Source organism: Megalobrama amblycephala, linkage group LG13, assembly GCF_018812025.1.
Source record: "Megalobrama amblycephala isolate DHTTF-2021 linkage group LG13, ASM1881202v1, whole genome shotgun sequence".
Lineage (NCBI taxonomy): Eukaryota > Metazoa > Chordata > Actinopteri > Cypriniformes > Xenocyprididae > Megalobrama > Megalobrama amblycephala.
This window is the reverse complement of record NC_063056.1, coordinates 28,446,649-28,468,674: the sequence shown is the minus strand read 5'-3', so window position 1 is coordinate 28,468,674 and position 22,026 is coordinate 28,446,649. Positions and strand designations below refer to the sequence as shown.

The following is a 22,026-nucleotide window of genomic DNA, read 5'->3' as shown; positions in this document are numbered from 1 at the left end:
CGAGTTTTGGGAGGCGTTCCCTCGAAATTCTTACGCATGTGATCATTTCAAAAACTCAGTAACAGTCTTTGGTTTCTCAGTCGACGAAAAGATCCTCGTTAGTACCTCTATAGAGTTAAAGTTAGAAATCGAATTAAAGCTGATAAAGTGTTTGTAAAAACAGAAACAATGCAAGATATATTACTTCTGTTTTGCCCACGTGTCAAATGGCAAGGTGTTTCCAGAAACGTGTGATTTAGGTTTAGGATGTTTGATCTTTAACGTCCTTATTCAACACAGACAGCTGCAGGTGCTGCTAAATATCTTTTTTTATCTGGCTGTGTATTTGTAAAACCGGTTCTAAGTTGCCAGTAACTATAGAAAGAGGCACTTAGAGAAGCTTTTGAAAAACATTTTGTCATGTGGTATCGTGAAATTGGATTTTGGACTTTGCATGTATTCAAATGTTATAGCTGTAACCTAGAGGCTAGATGGATAATATTTACAAGGCAAAAATCCTCTCCCTTTCTGGATAGACTTTTAATCTTAATGTATTTTAAATTTTGTCAGGCAAAGGTTTTAACCCTATATTGTTGAGGTCAGTAAGAATTTAATGTATGCATTACATTGATCAAAAGTCACAGTAAAGACTTTGTTACAAAACGATTTCAAGTAAATGCTGTTCTGAACTTTCCATTCATTAAAGAATTCTGAAGAAAAATGCATTGCAGTTTCCAGAAAAATATTATTGAACACAACTCTGATAGTAATTATGATGTTTCTTGAACACCAGTTAAGCAAATTAAAATGATTTCCAAAGGATCATGTGACACTACTGACGACTGGAGTAATGATGCTGAAAATTCAGCTTTAAATTACATTTTAAAATATTTTAAAATAGAAAACAGTTATTTTAAATTGTAATAATATTTCACAATATTACTGTTAGTACTATGAACACATAAATGCAGACTTGGTGAGCATGAGATATTTATTTCAAAAGCATTAAAATATCGTACTGACCCCAGTTTTGAACAGTAGCTTGTATATTATAAGAAAATAAGCATGAAGTATTAAAGAAGGCACTTTAAATTTTCGGGTTATTTGTTTATATTTGTTTTTTTATTTTGTTTGTTTGTTTGTTTGACCATGCAGGCCTTGTAGTACATTATGCCAGTTTTGTTTATACCTTAGGCAATTTTTATGGAATAATTATGTAAATTATGCAATTACCACACCATGACATATATCTTGCTGCCTCATGTCTCTCTCTCTCTGTGCCTGTCTGTGTGTGCGTGTGTGTGCGTGTGTGTGTGTGTGTGTGTGTGTGTGTGTGTGTGTGTGTGTGTGTGTGTGTGTGTGTGTGAGAGAGGTGAAAGTCTGGAAACAAGGAAGTGCAATGTACACTAAACAAAATGGACTTTAACTGTCAGTCTCGATGACACCCAACCTCTGAAATCAACCTGCGAGAAAAAAGAAATAAATGATAGGAAGCAAGAGAAGTATATTCAGAAGCTGTAAGAGAGGGTAATTTGCATTTCATTGTTGTTTTTGTAATTTTGCTCAGCCTGTAGTTCCTCTATTTGTCTCTTGCAGTTTCAAATGGTGAGCTGGACGTTTGTCTGGATTAGTTCTTGACGAAAAGGCCTCGAAGAACCAGAAAATTAATCTGACATCTCTGTATCTTTCTCTACCTCTCTTGTTGCTTTCACTGTTTTATGAACAAGCCACAAAAAGGAAGGAAGAAGTTTGTAACAGTGCATGAGAGAGTGAGAAAGGGAGGGCCATACGAAAGGCTTATATACTCTGTCAGGACGACCTGCTCTTCAAAGCATCGAAAACACTGTTTACGTTTCGAGAGAGAAGGAGAAGCAGAGAAGGCAGGTATGAAGCCGCTCGACAAATGATTATGGGCTGTGGTTGGTTGTGTGGAGGGATGTCACTGCACAAGTTATAGAAGGAGGGAGGGAAATGGAAAAGTAGAGGATGAGTGCAGTCATATGACACGAAGAGAAGAAGACTGTTCTTTACAGCTCTGGATTATGTTTATGCATGTATCATATTCATTATCATGTTAATGTGAATATTCATTTCTTTTTCTTTTTTCGAGGAAGAGGAACATTTGAAATAGGAAGATGGTTCGGTAAGTTGAGAGACTCTGTTGTTCCAATCTTGTTCAACTCATCATCTTCCCTTTTTCAGTTTTGCTACTCTTGTGTTTTGCACCATAGACTCTTAACTGGGTGTTTTGCAATGTTTTAAAAAGGCTTTTTTTTTTTTTTTTTTTTAAATTGTAACTGCAAAGTGCAAGGTGTATTTATGTTGATGCATGCCTGGGTTTTGCGTGTATGTGCATTTCTGCAAATGCACTTGGTGGTTTGGTAGGCCTTGCTAGAGTGTGCTTGTTTTTGCATGTGCCTCACTATGCCACAAATGATCATTATACATCATTTTAAATGAAAACATTAATTTGTGTTTGCCTATTTGCTTTTGAACAGCTCTGTATCGCCTCTGCACACGTATGAATATATATAGCCTAAAAAAAGTATTTAGACACTTTTATAAAAGCATGAATGTTATTGCATTACAAATTTTGAAATCATTTGGGTCAAATGATGGTGGTGGTTTACTTAGAAATAATTTCACTTTTCGGAGCCATTTTTGCATTTAAATTTTACCAACCATGATGGCGATGTATGAAGTCAGTTTCCCCTCGAGTCCACACAGGTGTTCCAAACCACAGGTGCATATGCATATGTTAAATGTTAACTATGCATATGTTACACTAACATTTGAGTCCGAATATATTGATATATTATTATTATTGATATATATATATTAAATAAACTTCTTTTTGTTAAAATTTTGGCTTGCGTACAGTTGTCTACATGTTGTGTGATGGCACTTGTGTAAAATTTTATATTTTTATCATATTAACATTCTCTTATTTCCATGTTAAACAGGTGGTTCCACAGAGATCTGTCTGGAATAGACGCAGAGACCGTTTTGAAGACCCGAGGCGTCCATGGCAGCTTCCTGGCCCGACCCAGCAAGAAGAATGTGGGCGATTTCTCCCTGTCTGTTAGGTACAGCACTTTTTGTCTGATGATATGATAAAATTGTCAATTTTTAGCCTCTTTTTATGTCATTTAGAGGTGAAAATTTGGTTCAGAGGATAAGCTGAGGTCAGATTGGGCGACAGATAGCCTTCAGAGCTTTCCACTACTATCTGTTCTAGTTATGAAAAGAAAAAAGAAAAAAAACATTTTACTGAATGTTTCTGTGTTGGACTGATTTGAGAATCATCTTTATTCCTCTGATTTTTCTGACCGTGTTTATTTCTAGAGCTTGTCAGACAACGTTTTATACTCCTCTACAAACCAATTATTAGATTTTTTTTATTTGCATAGATAACAAGCAGTTATTTCTTCTTGTCATAGACATCACACAATGCGTGAATAAACATTTAATTATATGTGGTGTTGAATTTGGTTCTGTATTTATATATTGTACATCACTTTTTGTCTCGTTCTTTTCAGAAGTGTGGGTTGTGGTTTTCTGACCTTAAAATATATTAATGGATAAATATTTTCATGCAGTCACATACATGTATAACTAATTTTTATGTACTTTTTTTTTCATGCACCTGTCATCTACAGTTCACTTCACATAACAATACGAGAATTCACACATTTATTTGTATGTTTGTTATTTCCATAAACCTAATTTATATATATATATATATATATATATATATATACATATATATATATATATATATATATATATATATATATATATATAGACTGTAAAATATGCTTCAGACATACAATGTCTATTTTTCTATTTTTCACAGATGTACTTTGCATAAAAATGGTCTACTTAATGCATATATATATATATATATATATATATATATATATATATATATATATATATATATATATATATATATATATATAGTGTGTGTGTGTGTGTGTGTGTGTGTGTATACTGTAAAATATGCTTCAGACATACAATGTGTCTATTTTTCACAGATGTACTTTGCATAAAAATGGTCTACTTAATAATGAACAACATCAATAGGCTGATTAGTAGAATTGTCTGCGATGTGTGACTTAGATGTCACGTAACAATTTGATGTTACTAAATGCTAGCCTAAAGTCAGGTAATTTTTAAAGGGCAAAGATCAGTGTCAGTAGCTCAGTGTCAGATTGTGACTATCATATTGACTTCTATTCTGTTCTGCTCTATACATATAAACGTATTTAGAGCAAATTCAACAATACTTGTTTAAACTTACAGTTTTTCATATTTGCATGTAGTCTAGAAGTAATCATCTTTCATTTTTGATATATCGAAAATCTGGTGTGGTTGCATGCTTTTATGAAGGCACCTTTATTTATTAACCACATTTGTAATTGTAGGATTTTAAGTTTTTATTTAATAACCTATTATAAAGCTGACAGTACAGTGTAGCGAGAGAGAAAGGGAATGGGAATGACTCTGATCGGGTCGGATTTGAATCTGCATTCCCTTAAGTCCGTATATGTTACTAGTATGTGTCCTAATTAATGCGCCACAGTTGAAAATCACATAACCACCAAAGTTGGTTTGCTGGCATACTTGAACATAGCAGATTTTTTTGAGAAGGTATTGAATCATTCAAAACTACAAGCCTGAGGAAACGGAATTGGGGTAATAAATTTCTATGACGGCAAATATTACTGCGGTCCTTTGTGAATAAGCCTTCAAGTCAAGTAATTACTACACACATACAGTTTCTACACACTTTGTGAAGTTACTATTACTCCATTTCCTGCAACATTACGTCCTGATGTTTTTTGGATTTCGACCTCTGGAAAAAAACAACAAATTTTGTATAGGGTCCTAAATTAATGATTTTCAGATGCCATTCATATGATGAATACTAAGTCAGTAATTAGACATTTAATTTTACTGAGCATGATGCATCATCAATCCCCTTTCCTTCTCTTCCTCTTCCTCTCAGAGTGGGGGAAATGGTCACACACATTAGGATTCAGAACACAGGTGATTATTATGACCTGTACGGCGGGGAGAAGTTTGCGACATTAGCCGAGTTGGTGGAGTACTACACTGGAGATCACGGAACTCTACAGGATAAAGATGGGACCGTTATTGAGCTCAAATACCCATTAAACTGTTCCGATCCCACCACTGAGAGGTAAGCCATCATATTTGACCCTGCATCCTGGAGATGTCGGGGTGCGTTTTCAAAATTAACTAATACAAGCTGTTTTATTTGATTTTGGCAACGCCATCATTGATCTAAATTGTTTGTCAGACTGTAAAGTTTTCCATTACCATTAGAGGTCTTCAGGATGAGTTTCATCTCTGTTTTGCCAATGCACATACTGTTCTATAAAATTATTTGTTTAACACTTACTAACCTTGTCTATGCAAAGTTATATCCATTTTCTTAACCTGTCATGACCATGTAAAACATTCCGATTATAATATTTACATTGGTATTTACTGTTCGCTTTTACAACGCCATATCCCAAATAACGAGGCCCCCAACACATAGTAGATGCACATTATTTTCATGCTTGTTTATATTGCATACTGATATTGATTAAATTCAAATATGTAACATCAGTCATCCACAATGGTTGCAATCATGGCATTTGCAGTTGTTGTTATTTTTTTCACAACAGCTGGAAGGTAAAAAGTTTAAAGTGAAAATTCAAGGTCAGAAAGTTATATTTCCATGTTTCGCATTATGCAACTTCATTGTTCGATGTTAAGCTTAATGAGATACAAATAGTGCTATCTGCCATAGTGGATCCAGTCAAATTATTGCTGTCCATGTAAACATAGCCACTGGCTTTACTTGTCTTTTTGAAGAATTTCTAGGACAGGGAAACTCAGTCATTTGTCTCATAAGGCTAAGAATTTACATTTATTTTAATTTATTTTTTACAACTAATATACAGTGTTGATATTGTTTAAAGGCCATTTTGCTGCTTTACACTTTTGGAGAGTGAGTTTTTTAGTTTAGCAGCGGTATTTTATGTAAATTTATCTGTTTGAATGCTGTCATGCTAACTGAGAACTTCTGATTTATTTATGTATTTATTTTTTGTGCGGGGCAAATAAATACTATGCTAGGTACACTGCAAACTAACAAAAATGGTTAACTACATAGCTTCAATGTAATTAGCTTCTTTTTTTTTGCTAGTGGCTAGTGTGGCTACCTACTTTTAAATGGCATGTAATGTACAACCTGCTAACAAATAGAAGCTAATTACATTGAAGCTGTGTAGTTAGCCACTTTTTGTTAGCATATAAACAAAATCAAGATAAATTACTAGTTTGACTGTTTTTGAACAACTTTAAATGAAAATAATAATAATAATAATAAAAACAATGAAGCTTTACAGGTAGCTTCCTCAACACTGGTTGCTACAGTATGGCAAAATGTTAATGGCAAATGAATGGAAATGTTGTGGAATGATTCACATACATGCAGATACTGGAGGCCTGTAATACTGCCTCTGTAAAATTGTGCACTAAAACAAAATGTCGCCTCAGAGGAATCCATCCCTGCTGTTGATGTATTGATAAAAGTATCACATGGTCAGTAATTTTATCACACCGTGGAATTCTTCCACGTTCTACTTTCAGTTACATCAGAAACTGAGGAACAAAACTTAATACAAATCTCCAAAATTCCTTCCACCGCTGACATTAATCTATTAAATTAAGATTAAAACCCCCAACAGCAGCAGATTCACTTAATTTAGCAAGAGACTTGTTAAAATCATCAGCAAGTATAAACCATTTAACACGGTCTCTTTTATGTTATGGTTACACTGAATTTCCATTGCATATCATTCTAAATCAGTCTGCTACTGCAGATTCTAATACGATCTGCATTTGACCACGCAATTTATGACCTTTAAACTGTATATCAGTTTCTCCTGTTTATGTGGATTATAGACACAAAACGTCTTGAATCAGCATTGCTAATCAGAAGTCTAATGTAAGATACATGTTGTGATACACAAGTAGATGCATGAATGATAAGCACTGGAAAATGCACCTTATCTGGATATTGCAGATATATCTGGATATATCATTTTTTATTGTCTGTGCAAAAAATATCTTTATGGTGCAAAAAAATAAAAATAAAAAGATAAAATAAAATAGCACATATAAGGTTTCAAAATTCTTTAAAAAAATGCATATACAGTATAAGACAGGAAAAAGGGACAATAATTCACTAAATTAAAGATTGGCTGAATGAAAATGCAGCTGATTAATCTAATGATTAATGCAGTGTAAGGTAAAGTGAATTATTATAATTAAATTATAATAATTATAAATATATTAAATTAATTTGCAAATGTTAGACTGCTAGGAAAATGTCTATTTTGCATTCTTTTAACTAAATACTTTTTTAAATTAAAAATTATTTATTATATTATATTATTACCTGCATACCAATTTGAGTGAAATGTTGAATTGAATTTCAGAACGTCTTAGTATTTAGTTTGTCCCTTTTTTGATTTGACAGTAGCACTCGAGTTGCTTGAGCTCCACAAACCTGATGATCATGTCCTCATTGATCCAAAGAACATTTTTTACTTCAATAAAAGCAAGACAATTTAACGTCTGTGCAAAGATCACAATCAATGTCACAAATTTGCATTGATTAGTGACTTAGAAATGTGTAGAGACTTTTTTTTATTATTATTATTATTCATTCATAATGTTGTTTATTTTAAAGTTTTAAATGCTAAAACTAGATTTTGAATCCCACAATTCAGCGTTGCCTTTTTGATCCCAAACTTTCTCCATCTTGGTCACTGATTTTTATTAAAGCTCTTTTTCATGTTTAAGCATGAATTGCAGACATAGTCTGCGCCTCCCTCTGCCATGTGTCTGACTTCCTCTTCTCAACTGCGGTTGGAAACTTTAGTTTTGACACATTTGCAAACAGTGACCAGACCCATTCAGCCCTTCCTTCATCTCTTTACTGTCTCTCTTTGCTCTCTGTCCCCCACCCTTTGGTCTATCTCTTTCTCTTTTTTGGTCATGCCAATGATGAGCCCTTTGATGGGTGTTGTTTAACGGACAGAAAACATGCAGTATGCATACTGAAGTCACAGCCAAACTCAGCGTGACAATTTTCTCCATTTTTGCACCTTAAAAATGTTACAGTGGTCTTACTTGTTGTGAACTGCTCCAACAGTATTTGTTTTTTTTCTACGATAAATCTATCTAACACTTTTTTCTGGCATTTTCTGGAAGTTAGAGATACTTAAGAGAAAGTTCACCTAAAAAATAACATTTTGTCATCATTTACTTACCAAACCTGTATGGGGCCATTCACACAGAATGCATGTTTTCATTCCACTGCACTACTTTTCCATTGTTTTTCAATGCAAACACGCTAGACGGATGTCTTTAACTGTTGCTCTTGTGTCTTGCGTCTTATGCAGTTGTCTCACACATGGCATGTTCTAAAAACTTCGGCACTCAAGTTAAAAGAAGTTTTAAAAAAGCATCTCTAGACCTTGTGCTTTTTTTGTTCCACTAACCTGCATATCACATTTTTAACAGCAAAAACACGTTCCATGTGAACTTAGCTCTATGACTTAATTTCTTCTGCATAACACAAAAATTGATGTTTGAGCTTTCAACTGTTTTTGTAACAGTTTTGTAACAAATTTGGACCTCACTGACTTTCATTATAAGGGCAATGATTATGTTTAAAGTGACTTTATTATAAGTTTACAGAGGAAATTTATAAAAGCTATGTATAAACACTGTTTCTTAGGATGAGCATATCTTCTCACATATCAATGAGAAGTGGCTTGATTTTTGAAAAGAGCAGAATTTGTAATGCTATAATTGCCTTCCAAATGTAAAAAATAGTCACCACAATACATACAGCAAGTGTGCATGACGCAGTTTCTTTCTATGCTGAAAGACGATAAGTTGTGATAGAGTTGGAAGAGAATTTGCAATGACAGATAGTGTAATGTATCTACATTTGATTATTCACATAAAATATTAAATGAAGGTTATTTAACAAAGTTTGGGAGCAGCACGTTCAGGTAATCCAACCGCGAGAAGAGGCCTGTTTAACCGTCCTTCACCTCTGTCCCGTGACAATTTTGCAGCATCCCTCCGCCACCACAATGCCTCACTCTTGGCTGGTCCCTTTCCCACTCAAGGATAGGGGGGTTACTCTGGGTTTGGGCCAGATTCAGAGCTCACAGCACGCCAAATATGCATATGTTGCCATATCTGATTACATGTACGTGTGAAATTGTGAAATTTTTAATGTCAGAGTTAGTTGCAATGATAATGCATGGTACTTGGATCACAAGTCTAGTCTCAAATTGATTACATAAAAGAGCAGAGATCTAGATTCCTAGAAATTTTTTTCTTTTTATTATTATTCAGAGGCATCAAAATCATACAAACTACAACGCCGGTTGTAGATGACAGAGAGCAATCATGGAAGAACCCCCAGAAAGGCGATTTAGCAAGTGTTTTTTTTTCTCAAGAGAACAGAGAAGGAAGGACAAGCTAAAAATACACCAAAGTCTCGAGTCAAGAAATCTTGTCATCAGAAAATTTTCCGACCGCAGTACAGGAAGCTGAGATGTAGAAATTGAGAACTGAGTCCAATTGTTAGTTCACATTTTAGTATGCTAGAGCGTGAGGACCACCAAATTTTTGCGTTGTGGTCCAAAATTGCTAATAAATATTTGCACACTGAAGATACATACGTGGCATAAATGTTCAGCCTCGTGTTTTTGTTTTCGTGTTTATGGCTACAGTGGTTTGTGGTGCAGCTGCATTGGCCCTAGTTTTTTATTTTATTTTTAGACACTATCATTCTCTAAATACCTTGACTGGTTTGTTTGCGTCAGAGACTTTAATTACATTGAATTATGTTTGCAGGAAATACTTTGTTTTACTATAAAAAGTTTCTATCACGAGAACATCTAATATCTAGTACCACAATAGTATTGAAATGACTTTTTTCCCCTTTTGTATTTTCATCTTCAGGTGGTACCATGGCCACCTGTCGGGTCCAAATGCTGAGAAGCTGATCCGTGAGCGCGATGAGCCCGGGACGTTCCTGGTGAGGGAGTCGCTCTCTAAACCAGGAGACTTTGTTCTGTCTGCGCTCACCGATGAAATGACCAGTTCTGGTAGGAGGGTCTCCCATATCAAGATCATGTGCAACAAAGTAAGTGCATGTGCTCATACATGTATGATTGTGTTTGTCTTGCATTAATTTTAACAGAACTTAGAATATAGTATTTAATACAGTAAGCTTGTTTCAAGTCCAATAATCACTTCCCCTTGAAAAGGTTTCAAAGTGGGGTTTTGGACAATATCAATATAAATCCTTATTTCTTGGTGTAAATGCAATTATTGCAATTATTATTGAGATGAGCAATTATTAATAAAAATACTAATTGCAATAAAAATAGCTGATTTATAAATAGCTCAATTATTTTCTCTGTCATGAATTTTTTTTTTTTTACTTTGTTTTTTTTCTTTTCATTTTTGTGTTGTCCCTTTCCAATGCAAAGCATCACAAAATGAATAGGATTTATGCTAATATTGTTCAAAACCTCACACATAGTGTTTAAATGCTTTTGGAGGGCACTGTACATACATGAGATACATATTTTATAACACGAATGACTAATTTAGATGGTAAACCGCTAAAATATTTAACTGAATATGTACTTTTGTATAGATCTTAGCACCTTGATCAATGTTGTTTGAATGGAATTATTACAATACCACAGATATACTAAACAAGTTTTACTTGCATAACAGGAAACACGTACACGACATTTGTACACACAGTTTGACTTACATACACATAAACATGTTTGACATACTTAAGAATATGCACAGTTTAGCATTTAAATACATATGGAACACACAGCATGACATCAATTCACACATTTGCACTTACCTGAAAAACGCGACTGAACTTTGAGTCATGGGTGTGTTGGATGGTAGCGGGGGGTGGTCATGCCCCACTCTGGGCTCTAAATAAGCACTATTGTTGTGCTGTTTGAATGAATGCTAGAAGATTATGACCAAGGGAAAATCAGGTCAAACTGACTGCCTGTCGATTGTTAATTTATTCCACTGGTATGTGTGTATGTGTATGTGCATTAGTGAGGTTCAAAGTGCACAAAATGCCATCGTTGCATTGTTGCCCTGTGAGCTGATTAACAGAACAAACAGTGTTCTGTGAAGACGGTTCTAATCAGCTCAGAGAACCAAACAATGCAGTTAAGGCCTAAAACGTCTTAAACCAGCCTATGTTAACCCTAGTTTATCCAAGACGTTGTAAGCCCTTGTCAATGGACAGCTTCTGTTTTAAATCTGATTTAAAGACATAAAAGAAAGCTTTCTGTGTCACCATTTTGGTGATGGTATTTAAGGTTTAATGAAAGCACATTCTCACAGGTTTTACAAAAAGAGTAAAATCTGAATGACCATTCTGTATTAATTTTAATAGCATAAGCAAACTTTTAAAGCAAAACAATTCATAAAAAGACAATTAAGACAAACATATTTGGACATTTTCCAAATGTGATGAACTACACCAGTGTGAACTTGAGGAACTAACTTCAAACCAAAATCCACTAAAAATGACATTGGGGCATGTTAGTTAAAAGTAATTGTAAAAATAGGATATATATTTTTTATTTGCTAAAATATTATACATACATACAGTCAAACCAAAAATTATTCAGACATTTTTGATATTTTTGATATATTTTTACTAGTGGGTGCAGGACACTATAGTTCATTTATGTAAGTGAGGATAGCAAAATAAAGTAAACTGTGACATATTATACCCAACAATTCTTCATACAGTGGACTACCAGTAAAATTTGGAACCAAAAATTATTCAGACACTTTGACCTGACCATGTTTTGCTTAAGTGTTATCTGACATAATTAAGATGAATTTGTTTCTCATATTTTATTACCATTTTTTTTTAAACCATAGTGAATAAACTGTATTAATGAATGAAATTCTCAAGGTGTCTGAATAAATTTTGAAAATGTTTGTTTTTCTTATATTAGAATAGCTTATTACAAAGTAAATGTTTTCCAGATAATCTTCCAATAATTTGTTTTAGCTTCAGTACAATGACAAATAAAAGCTAATTATTTAAATTGTAAACAGCATATTGCCTGTATAATTTCACAATTACTGTTTTTTTCACGCAGTATAAATGTGTCAAAAATACATAGCTGTCTTGTCTTTATATTTTAATAATAAGTATTATTTGGGGGTCCTTGGCATCAAGTGAAGGCCACTGAACCTCATGTTACCCTTGTGTAGAAAACTGAGTGACTGATTAACTTAATTATGCATGTTTATTTTCAGAATGACCGCTATACAGTTGGTGGTAAAGAGATTTTTGACAGTTTGACAGACCTTGTGGAGCATTTCAAACGCACTGGTATTGAGGAGTTGTCTGGGACAATGGTTTATCTCAAACAGGTAAAGGACATTTATATCCAGGGGGTTTTCATACCAACGTGTGTTAAATCTCTTAAATGTCGAGCAAGCGTGCAACTAAGCACTAGCAACTAATCAGCTTCTGGTATTAAATGCAGCACAGTGGGAATTGCTTGTGTTAGGTTTGGTCACATTGAATGATACATTTTGAGATATTTGGCTGAACTTATTTGATTTAAAACTGTTAAGATAAAATAAAAAAAAAAAAAAATAAAAAACATTTGGTTAATTGTGATCATATGGAATAAAGTTGCTGTTATAGTGATGTGCTATTATTTTTTTTATAGTGGCTTTATGGTGAGCATCTGTTCTGCTGAAATAAAGAGTTTTAGCTGGAAAATATCTATGAAACTGAGTAATATACTTTATAGTGTGACAAAATGGCAAATTACAAAGAACTGTGGGAAGAACCTTTTAATGTTGTGATTAATACTCGCCCTTTCTGTCTGTCTCTCTCCTCCTTTCTGATGTCTTGATGTTGTCTTGTTCTTTTCCTTTTTTTCATTTGTTTTGATGTTTACCCACCTCTTTTTCCCCCAGCCTTATTACTCCACAAGGTTGAACGCAGCTGATATTGAGAGCAGAGTAAAGCAGCTCGACCAAACCTCAGAAAGGGAGAACATGGATGGGGCCGATAAAAAGATAAAAGCTGGGTTCTGGGAAGAGTTTGATGTGAGTGACCTGTTTAAAGGTTATACACTACCTGCTGTAGATGAATCACAAGTTCTTCATGCATTAGAATCACAACTACATTTTATATGCCCATTGATTTATTTGGAAAATAACTGTATTTTTGGAAATAGTGCACTGCTACTCAAATCTTAACGCTTAATATTCTGCTTTTCAGTTAAAAGAGCTGATTTTATACTAGAACATATTAGCTGGACCAGCCAGAAAAAAAAAAAAAAAAAAAAAAGGTGATTTGAGCTAAACAAATCATATTTGTGATATAATTTTTGTCAGATTTTATTGCTGATTGGGAATATGATATTGAATTGTAATCTTAAACAGTTTTGAAGATTTCAGTCTTAACCAATGAATGTACTGACGTGCACATAAATAAAATAAAATAAATTCTGTGGATTAGTTCTACCTGGGTAATAATAATAATAATAATAATAATAATAATAATAATAATAAAAAACAGAATTCCCACACAGTGAGAGTTTTGAATGATTCTGTGGTAGTTTTGGGTTTGTGGGCCGGAGTTATTCCGTTCACACCTAACAGCAGCCTGTAGTCTGTTAGGCCACAACAGAGGGTCTATTTCCCACTCAACATAATCCGTTTGCCTTTGACCAACTTTTTGTTCTACCAAAGTAATCAGATCTCATGAGATAACTGATTTTGATTCATTACTTTAAAGACAGTTACATTTTTTACATAAATGACAAAACGACATGAAGGCATGTGTTTTGTTGCAAAGTTTTAGCAGCAGCATCTCCTTAGTTATGAGTCTGATTATAAGAAAATTCATGCATTCCTACAGCCCTTTTTTGTACTTATAACACTTGGTAGAGGATGGCAAAAAGAATTTGATCAGCTGGTTCTAAAATTAGCATGTTCGTAGTTAGACGATCTCTGGTCGTAGTAAGGTTAGACCACAGGAGCCAAACGGTCGTTCAGAGCCACTCTTAACAGGCAGGATGTGGTCACGTGTACTTTCTGTCTTCATTACTCTTACTGTTATGCTATTTTTGATCTATAAATCTGTTTTTCTGCTCACAGGCGCTGCAGAAGTTGGAAACCAAGGTAACAAAGAGCAGAGATGAAGGAATGAGACCAGAAAACAAAAGCAAAAACAGATACAAGAACATCCTTCCCTGTGAGCAATAAATCACACTGCAGTATTTCTTTCAAAAATGTACACCCTAAAAATGCTGGGTTGTTTCAACCCATGTTTAAACCATTGGTTAAAATCTTTAAATTACATTTTTAAACCCAACAGATGGGTTTGTCCATATTTAACCCAAACATATGGTGAAACAACCCAGCATTTATTTATATATATATATATATATATATAATTTTTTTTTTTTTTTTTTTTTTTTAAGGGGTGTCCACAAAATTTTGTCCATCTTGTTATTTACAAATAATAAGTATTCTAATTTCTTCTCTTTTCAGTTGATGACACTAGGGTTATCCTGCAGAACGCTGATCCCAATGTTGTCGGCTCTGATTACATCAATGCTAACTATGTTGTAGTACGTCCACAACATAAATCAAAATATAATCATAAATCTCTTAAATTACATATTTTAAAAGTCCCTTTTTAATCCTCTATTTTCCATAATTTACTCTCTTTCTATATGTTTGTGTTCACAGAACAAATTAATGGATATTAATCACCAGAAAGTTTACATTGCTTGTCAAGGCTGCCTCGCAACAACTGTAGGCGATTTTTGGCAAATGGTCTGGCAAGAAGAGTCACGAGTAATAGTCATGACAACAAGGGAGGTTGAGAAAGGACGGGTTAGTATTTGTTGACATTCATTCAGTTAATTATTTTATAATTTGATTTTTTAAATTAAATGTAGTAACTATTATTAATAAAAAAAAAATGGCCTTCTCATTTATGTAATTCAGTAATGTCTTCTGGCTTAGTTTTCTATGTGAAACAGTACATAGCCTTGCTTTTAAAAAAGTAGAAAATCTCCTGATTTAAAATGTAACGTTTCATGTTTTTTGTTACCCTCTGCAGAATAAGTGTGTGCCATACTGGCCCACTCTTGAGGGAGAGTCAAAGGAAGTAGGCAGATATGTAGTGACGTTACTGGCTGAGAAGGATGCCACTGACTACAAGATCAGGGTGATGGAGCTCACGGCTCCGCATCGGGTAAGAAAAGAGTCTTTTCAATACCTATGTGCGAACATTCACACTAACACATTTCTGTGTACAGCACCTGTGGCCCAGATTCTGTCCCTATATGTCATTCTGTTCCATTGCATTTCATACCATCACCATCAACAGTATGAAGAAAACAGTATTGTGTCTTTAAAATGTGACTTTTTTGTTATTACCAAATACAGTTGCATTATGGTTAGATCAAAAGGTCAAAAAGTAAGACCACTTAAGGTGTTTAGCTTTAGGATTTTAAAAAAATGTATTGATTTGTTTAAATGCCACTTATTTTGTGTTTCTCAAAAACCGTCAATGGGAAAATCATAACTAATCTTTTTGTGTTTTGTTTAAAAATTGTTTAATTGTTTAAAAAAGTGTTTAAAAAATTGTTTAAAAAAATGTTTAAAAAATTGTTTAAAAAAGTTATGATCATTTTAACATGTGCAGTTTTTATTATTATATTTTATTTTATACTTTATTTTATTTTATTATTCCATTGCATTTCATGCTATCATCTTGATTCCAATTACAAAAAAAGAAAAAAAAAGAAAAAAGAAAACAGTATTGTCTTTAAAATGTGGCTTTTCTATTATTAAAAACACAATTGCATTATGATTAGTCAAAAAGTCAGACCATTTTAGAACTTAATTTTGAAAAAAATTAAGAACAACACCACATCATGTAAAATTAAGGAAATTATTTCTTGAAGCTTGAATGCCTTAAAATACTAAGAAATGTATGTACATAAAAAAAAAAAAAAAAAGCTCACATTTTTATGCTGGAAATATCATTTTAATTAAAAATGTAAGTGAAAAATGTTTCTTAAACCCGAAAGTTGGCACAAAGCATTTGATGCTTAGCATTGAAGCATAAATGCATGAATGCATTGCACATTATGATATGTGATTAATTCTCTTCCTTCATGTAAACTCTCTCTCCCTTTACCTTTCTGATTCCAGAATGAGCCAGCTCGGACCATTTGGCACTACCAGTATTTGAGCTGGCCCGATCACGGCGTTCCGCAAGAGCCTGGTGGAGTGCTTAGCTTTCTGGAGCAGGTCAACATCAAACAGAACGAACTGTCCTCATCTGCACCTATGATCATCCACTGCAGGTACTTCCTCACAATAACATCATCTTCCACTTGGGGGCTTCATGAGCACAAGACAGCGATGTCATGCCATTTCAGATGTCCATAAAATATACACTTCTATAGGTTCTATATTAAACCTTCATATACACTTCATGTATAGAACCTTTTAGGGGTTCCCATCATGGGATCATTTTATGAATTTAGTTTTAATTAACTAATTTTGTTTTAATTAAATTTTATTAATTAAACAGCTTGTAAACATACTTTATCCTTAGAAAATATTAAATTAACATATTAAACATGAAAGTATTATGCAATCATTTAAGATGTTACTCCTTACTTACTGTAGATCCATTTGGCATAAAGGTTCTTTAAAATTGAGTCAAGAACCCTAGGGTTCTATATAGATCCACATTGAACCTTTTATTCTAAAGGCTTGTTTACACCAAGAACAATAATTATAAAGATAACTATAACATATCTATAGTAGTATTATCACACCAACACACAATATCGTTCTGTTTATTATAAGGGCGTTCTGTTAAATGGTCAAGCTCTTTAAGTTAGGTGGATTCTGATTAGCTGTCAATGATTTTATCATTTATCAGCTGAAAAAAAAAAATTGTTCTGAAAGTGATTCCAACAATATTGTTCCTCTGTGCCGTTATCGTAATAGTTGTGGTATGGACTTTGCTATTCATTTGCATTTAGAATGATTTATAGAACTATATCTTTATCGCTATCATTATAGTTATCATCCTTGGTGTGAATGGGCCTTAAAGGGATGGTTCACCCAAAAATGAATATTCTGTCATCATTTACTCACCCTCAAGTTGTTCCAAACCTGTATGAATTTCTTTCTTCTGCTGAACACAAAAGAAGATATTTTGAAGAATGTCTGTAACCAAACAGTTGATGGATCCCATTGACTTCCATAGTGTTTTTTTTTTCTTCTTCATACAATGGAAGTAATAGGAGTCCATCAACTGTTTGTTTACCCATATTCTTCAGAATTCCTTCTTTTGTGTTCAGCAGAAGAAAAAATTCATACAGGTTTGGAAATTGGAATTTGGAATTTTCATTTTTGGGTGAACTATCCCTTTAAGAGTGTATATCTGAATTTTTTTCAAGTAAAGTATTCATTAATTGGTTTAATTGCCACTTATTTAGTTTCACAAAAACAATCATTGGGAAAAGACATAATTCATTTTTTTTCTGTTGGACTGGTCACTTGTTCTAAAAAGTTCACCCAAAAATGAAAATAATGTCATTTATTACTCACCCTCATGTCATTCCACACCCATAAGGCCTTCATTTCTCTTCGGAACACAAATTAAGATATTATTGATTAATATTAATACATTGCTTAATATTAATATTGATTAAATCCATTTTTGATTAAATCCTAAATATTGTTGAAAAGTCGTTATTTTGTTTTTTTGCCACACAAAAAGTATTCTCGTCGCTTTATAATATTAAGGTATAACTACTGAACTCATATGAACTGTTTTAAATATGTTTTTAGTACCTTTATGGATCTTGAGAGAGGGTGACTAATAAATTACGTTATTTCGATTTTTGGGTGAACTAACCCTTTAAGATAATTTTAGCATATGTGTTTTTATTTTATTTTATTTTTATTTTTTTATTTTTTTTTATTTTATTTTATTTTATTTTATGCACACAGTGAGAACAGTGAATTAGATTTCATGTCATGTCTTGGCATGAAAAGTAATACAAGCTGAAAAGTTTAAGTAGGGAGGTTTAGCCAGTAGTCACACCACTCAGCATGTAGCAATCACAGTACATGTTTGAACTTCTCACGATCCCTCACTTCCCACACTAAACCTTAAATTAATAGTTTGTTTAATCTTTAGTAACATGTGCTATGGGACATTCAGTGTCTCATGACCTCTACAAGAGATTGGAAGAGAGACTGGAAGAGATAGATTCAATGTGTTGTTGCTCAATGTGTTTTGGCAGTGCTGGTATTGGACGAACAGGAACCATTGTGGTGATCGACATGCTTATAGACTCGATTGATGCTAAAGGTGAGTTTACTCTCTGTTGAGGTTTTTGAAACTGACTTTTACTGTGTAAAAACAGCTATCTGTGAGGCTTTAAAAGTCAACAGGCTGGAATCCAGAAGGTTGCTGGTTCATTCACCAGCTGATGCAAGATATTAGCCATTGTGCCCATCAAAAAAGCACTTAAACCCTCAAGGTTTGTCCCAGTAATACCTTCATGGTACCATTCCAATGCAACATCAAATGACAGGTTCGATCCCCAGGGAATGGATAAACTCATTAAATAAATACCTTAAATCTACCAAATGCACAAATTCTCAACTCAGTGGAGAAATTAGTGTATTTAAGATGTTTTTACAGGCCACTGGAAATCCTGGCCAGTTTTTTAATAAATTCCAGCTCTTAATGAGAGGTTTACAACTTTAAATAAGCAAAAAAAAAAAAAATTCATAGAGACCGGGTCAGTACTGTTTCAATATTCATCTTCATCTCAAAACAATAATGAACGTTGCCATGGCAAAACTCATTTTAGATCAGGACATGAAAAACGATAATCTTATCACAAATCAGCTCTCTCAGCAGGAGGCTCTCATTATAATTCATCATTTTTATTACAACTTAGTGCAATCACATTGATTAAAGCATTATAACCTGTGAATGTCCTTAGGCTTTCTGGAATCTACGATGATCGGCTAGTATGCTTCCCTTCCAGATTTTTATTTTACACAAATCAATGAAATTAGTCTTATAATCTTATAATAGGCTTATTTTTAGTTGTTGCAACCACATTTCACATGGCCACCTCAGGGCGACACTTTATCATAGCTAACATAGTCACGATTTTTTTAAAATGTTTCTGTTGTGAAAATGTTGTCAGGTTTGGACTGTGACATCGACATCCAGAAGTGTATTCAGATGGTTCGAGAACAGCGGTCTGGCATGGTGCAAACCGAAGCCCAGTACAAGTTCATCTACTTGGCTGTGCTACAGTATATAGACTCGACTAAGGTCACACGAAAGGCTGTCATGGTAAGAAAATGGCGGTGAAGTGTTTTTGAAATGAAATGAAGGGAATAATGGGAAATGAAGCCAGAAAGTTTGCATGAAAAATAATATTTGGTTTGTGGTCACTCAGTAAGATTTTTTAAAGGAATTAATACTCAGCAAGGAAGGAAGGATTCAATTGTTAAAGCAGAACTAAGTAACTTTTTTTACCTTCATAAATAGTTTTCTAAGTCCTTACGATGGTTAATTGACTTGTAGTGGTGTGTTTGAGGCGAGCACTAACCCCCTCTGGCACGTCAGAATACAGCACTTGCAAGTTGAGCTGCATCGACCCGACACAATCTCGCCTCATGTTCACGTTCACGCGAGGGTGACAAAATGCTTTACGGTAATTCAAAAACAATGTATATATTATGACTTTATAAGACAATTTCGAAAATTACCCACCTCCATCGAGTGTACTGTATTTGCAAATTACCCACCTCCTCTTTCTTGTGCTGTATTTGCAAAACTACTGCGCTGGTGAGTGTTGTAGTCGTTGTAGTCCAGAGCTGCGCTTGGAGTATTTACGACAGTGTGATTCACTGAAGGAACCTGTAGGGGGAGCTTCGCAAATCTTACTGAGTTCCGCTTTAAAATGTGATGGTAAATACAGTACATTTATAATGTTACAAAAGATTTCTAGTTCAAGTAAATGCTGTTCTTTTGAAATTTCTATTCATAATATTTCTATATCCTATTTTTGAACTTTCTATTTCATTCTATTCATAAGAATCCTGAAAGAAAACTGTAGCAAGGTTTCTGCAAAAATATTAAGCAGCACAAATTTTTCTTGAGCACCAAATCAGCATATTAGAATGATTTCTGAAGGATCGCGTGACACTGAAGACTGGAGTAATGATGCTGAAATCTCTTAACTTTAAATGTATTATTTCACATTAAACATTTTACAGACACTTGATTCGAGACTTAAGAGACTTGTTTCAAAAACATTAAAAAAAAAATCTTACTGACCCAAAACTTTTCAACTGTAGTGTGTGTGTGTGTGTGTGTGTGTGTGTGTGTGTGTGTGTATATATATATATATACACACACAAACACATAAATCTATTTGCCCTCAAAATGGTTCCCATTATATCGTATCAGTCAACACTGTAAAAAAGAAGATAAGATAAGACTGATATCCAGTTATCTGTGTCACCCATTTGTTGTATTCAGTATTGCTATTGATTTTTTTCCCCTACTTTCTGCTACAGGAAACTGAAACTGAATATGGAAACCTTTCAATTAATCCTAAACACCAGAAGGCCAGTCGCAAAGCCTCTGCAAAGTGAGTATGCAACTGAGACTTCTGCTTCTAATGTATCCCCAAATACTCCCACAAATATCAGGAAACATTCCTCTCACATCCTTGTATCTTCCCCAAACCAATGACCACTTAAATAGGCGGTTCAAAGATCTCTCAGTCACACGGCCATTCTGCTTACACAAGCTTTTTGGAAGCCTTTGAACCGTTGTGCAATATCCCATTGAAAAAGAAAGAGAAGGATTGAGTTGAATTGAGCATTTTATCTCAGATCCTTGTATTGTTTCAGCCTGAACTTGCTCAAAGCACCGTGAGTTGATCTAATCATTGGCTTACTGGACAATGTTTGGCAAGTCTCTCTTTCTCACGTTTATGTGGCTTAGATCAGTTTTTAGCTCAAGGTGCTGACTAAAACATTAAAACTGCAGTAAACAACAAATAATATGAGAACTTGAAGTATAATGGTACGACATATTCAAATCTAACTGCATTTAAATGAAAATGTGCATATCCAAGCACTGCAGTGGACTTCTTGTTTGTTTCTCTAGAAGTTGGGATGGTCATAATGATTGCTGTAAGTTAATGACTAATCAGTTATACTGATTTTTTTTTTTCTTTTCTTCAGAAAAAATGAAGATGTTTATGAGAATCTCGGAGCAAAGGGAAAGAAAGATGTCAAAAAGCAGAAATCGGAGGAAAAGAAGAGTGGATCTGTCAGGAAACGATAAAAAAATAACATGAAAAGATGAGATTTAATTGTGCTTCGTAATTGTACAGCTAATTTTAAAATACAATTTCAGCTGTTTTACAGACATACTGTTTAAAAGGAAACTGAGCCAGGGGTTTTTACAAAGATGCCAAATATTTGATCTTATCCAACAAATCTTGCTATATTGTTTTCTCTATGTATTTTTGTGTCATTTTTAATATTTAGTAAAAAATTGTTGTTAAAGTAAATTCACTAAGTTGTAATTGATATAAATCATCCACTTGTTCTCAGTTTTAATAAAAGTCCATTCCAAAGACTGTTCAGAGTTATCCCTGGCCATTATGGTTTTCTTCTGTAATAAAATAAAGATGTGTTTGCATAGAATGTTTAATTTTCCAGGATGTTATTGTAACAGTAAGACAGAAAGGAAAGGTTGATGTCCTGGTGAGATGATACGCACAAACTCTGGCCTGGTGCCAGTGAGAGGGACCCGTC

The 22,026-nt window shown here is 33.8% G+C and overlaps 1 protein-coding gene across 4 annotated transcripts; it reads left to right on the top strand.

Moving 5' to 3' along the window:
- The first annotated feature begins 1,337 nt into the window (after nucleotides 1–1,337).
- ptpn6 (protein tyrosine phosphatase non-receptor type 6) lies at nucleotides 1,338–21,915 on the top strand. 4 transcript variants are annotated; one of them, XM_048153109.1, is made up of 18 exons: nucleotides 1,338–1,506; nucleotides 1,707–1,863; nucleotides 2,094–2,122; nucleotides 2,943–3,065; nucleotides 4,991–5,185; nucleotides 10,051–10,234; nucleotides 12,415–12,531; nucleotides 13,090–13,221; nucleotides 14,278–14,374; nucleotides 14,674–14,753; nucleotides 14,875–15,021; nucleotides 15,251–15,385; nucleotides 16,351–16,505; nucleotides 18,468–18,535; nucleotides 19,389–19,540; nucleotides 20,773–20,846; nucleotides 21,371–21,372; nucleotides 21,448–21,915. In XM_048153109.1, exons 3-18 carry the CDS (start codon nucleotides 2,115–2,117, stop codon nucleotides 21,561–21,563), a joined length of 1,785 nt encoding a protein of 594 aa, XP_048009066.1. In that variant the 5' UTR covers nucleotides 1,338–1,506; nucleotides 1,707–1,863; nucleotides 2,094–2,114; the 3' UTR covers nucleotides 21,564–21,915. The 4 variants fall into 4 exon arrangements, with proteins under 4 accessions (XP_048009066.1, XP_048009065.1, XP_048009063.1 ...); XM_048153108.1 differs by having other exon boundaries at nucleotides 1,339–1,506; nucleotides 2,090–2,122; XM_048153106.1 differs by lacking the exons at nucleotides 1,338–1,506; nucleotides 1,707–1,863; nucleotides 2,094–2,122 and having other exon boundaries at nucleotides 2,932–3,065.
- Nucleotides 21,916–22,026: the final 111 nt, after the last annotated feature.

Coding starts and splice junctions, on each gene's coding strand:
- ptpn6 (XM_048153106.1), top strand. CDS start 2,932: ATGTTAAACAGGTGGTTCCACAGAGATCTGTCTGGAATAGACGCAGAG. Junction 14,375..14,673: donor ATACAAGAACATCCTTCCCT/GTGAGCAATAAA, acceptor TTCTCTTTTCAG/TTGATGACACTAGGGTTATC. Junction 15,386..16,350: donor AGCTCACGGCTCCGCATCGG/GTAAGAAAAGAG, acceptor TTCTGATTCCAG/AATGAGCCAGCTCGGACCAT.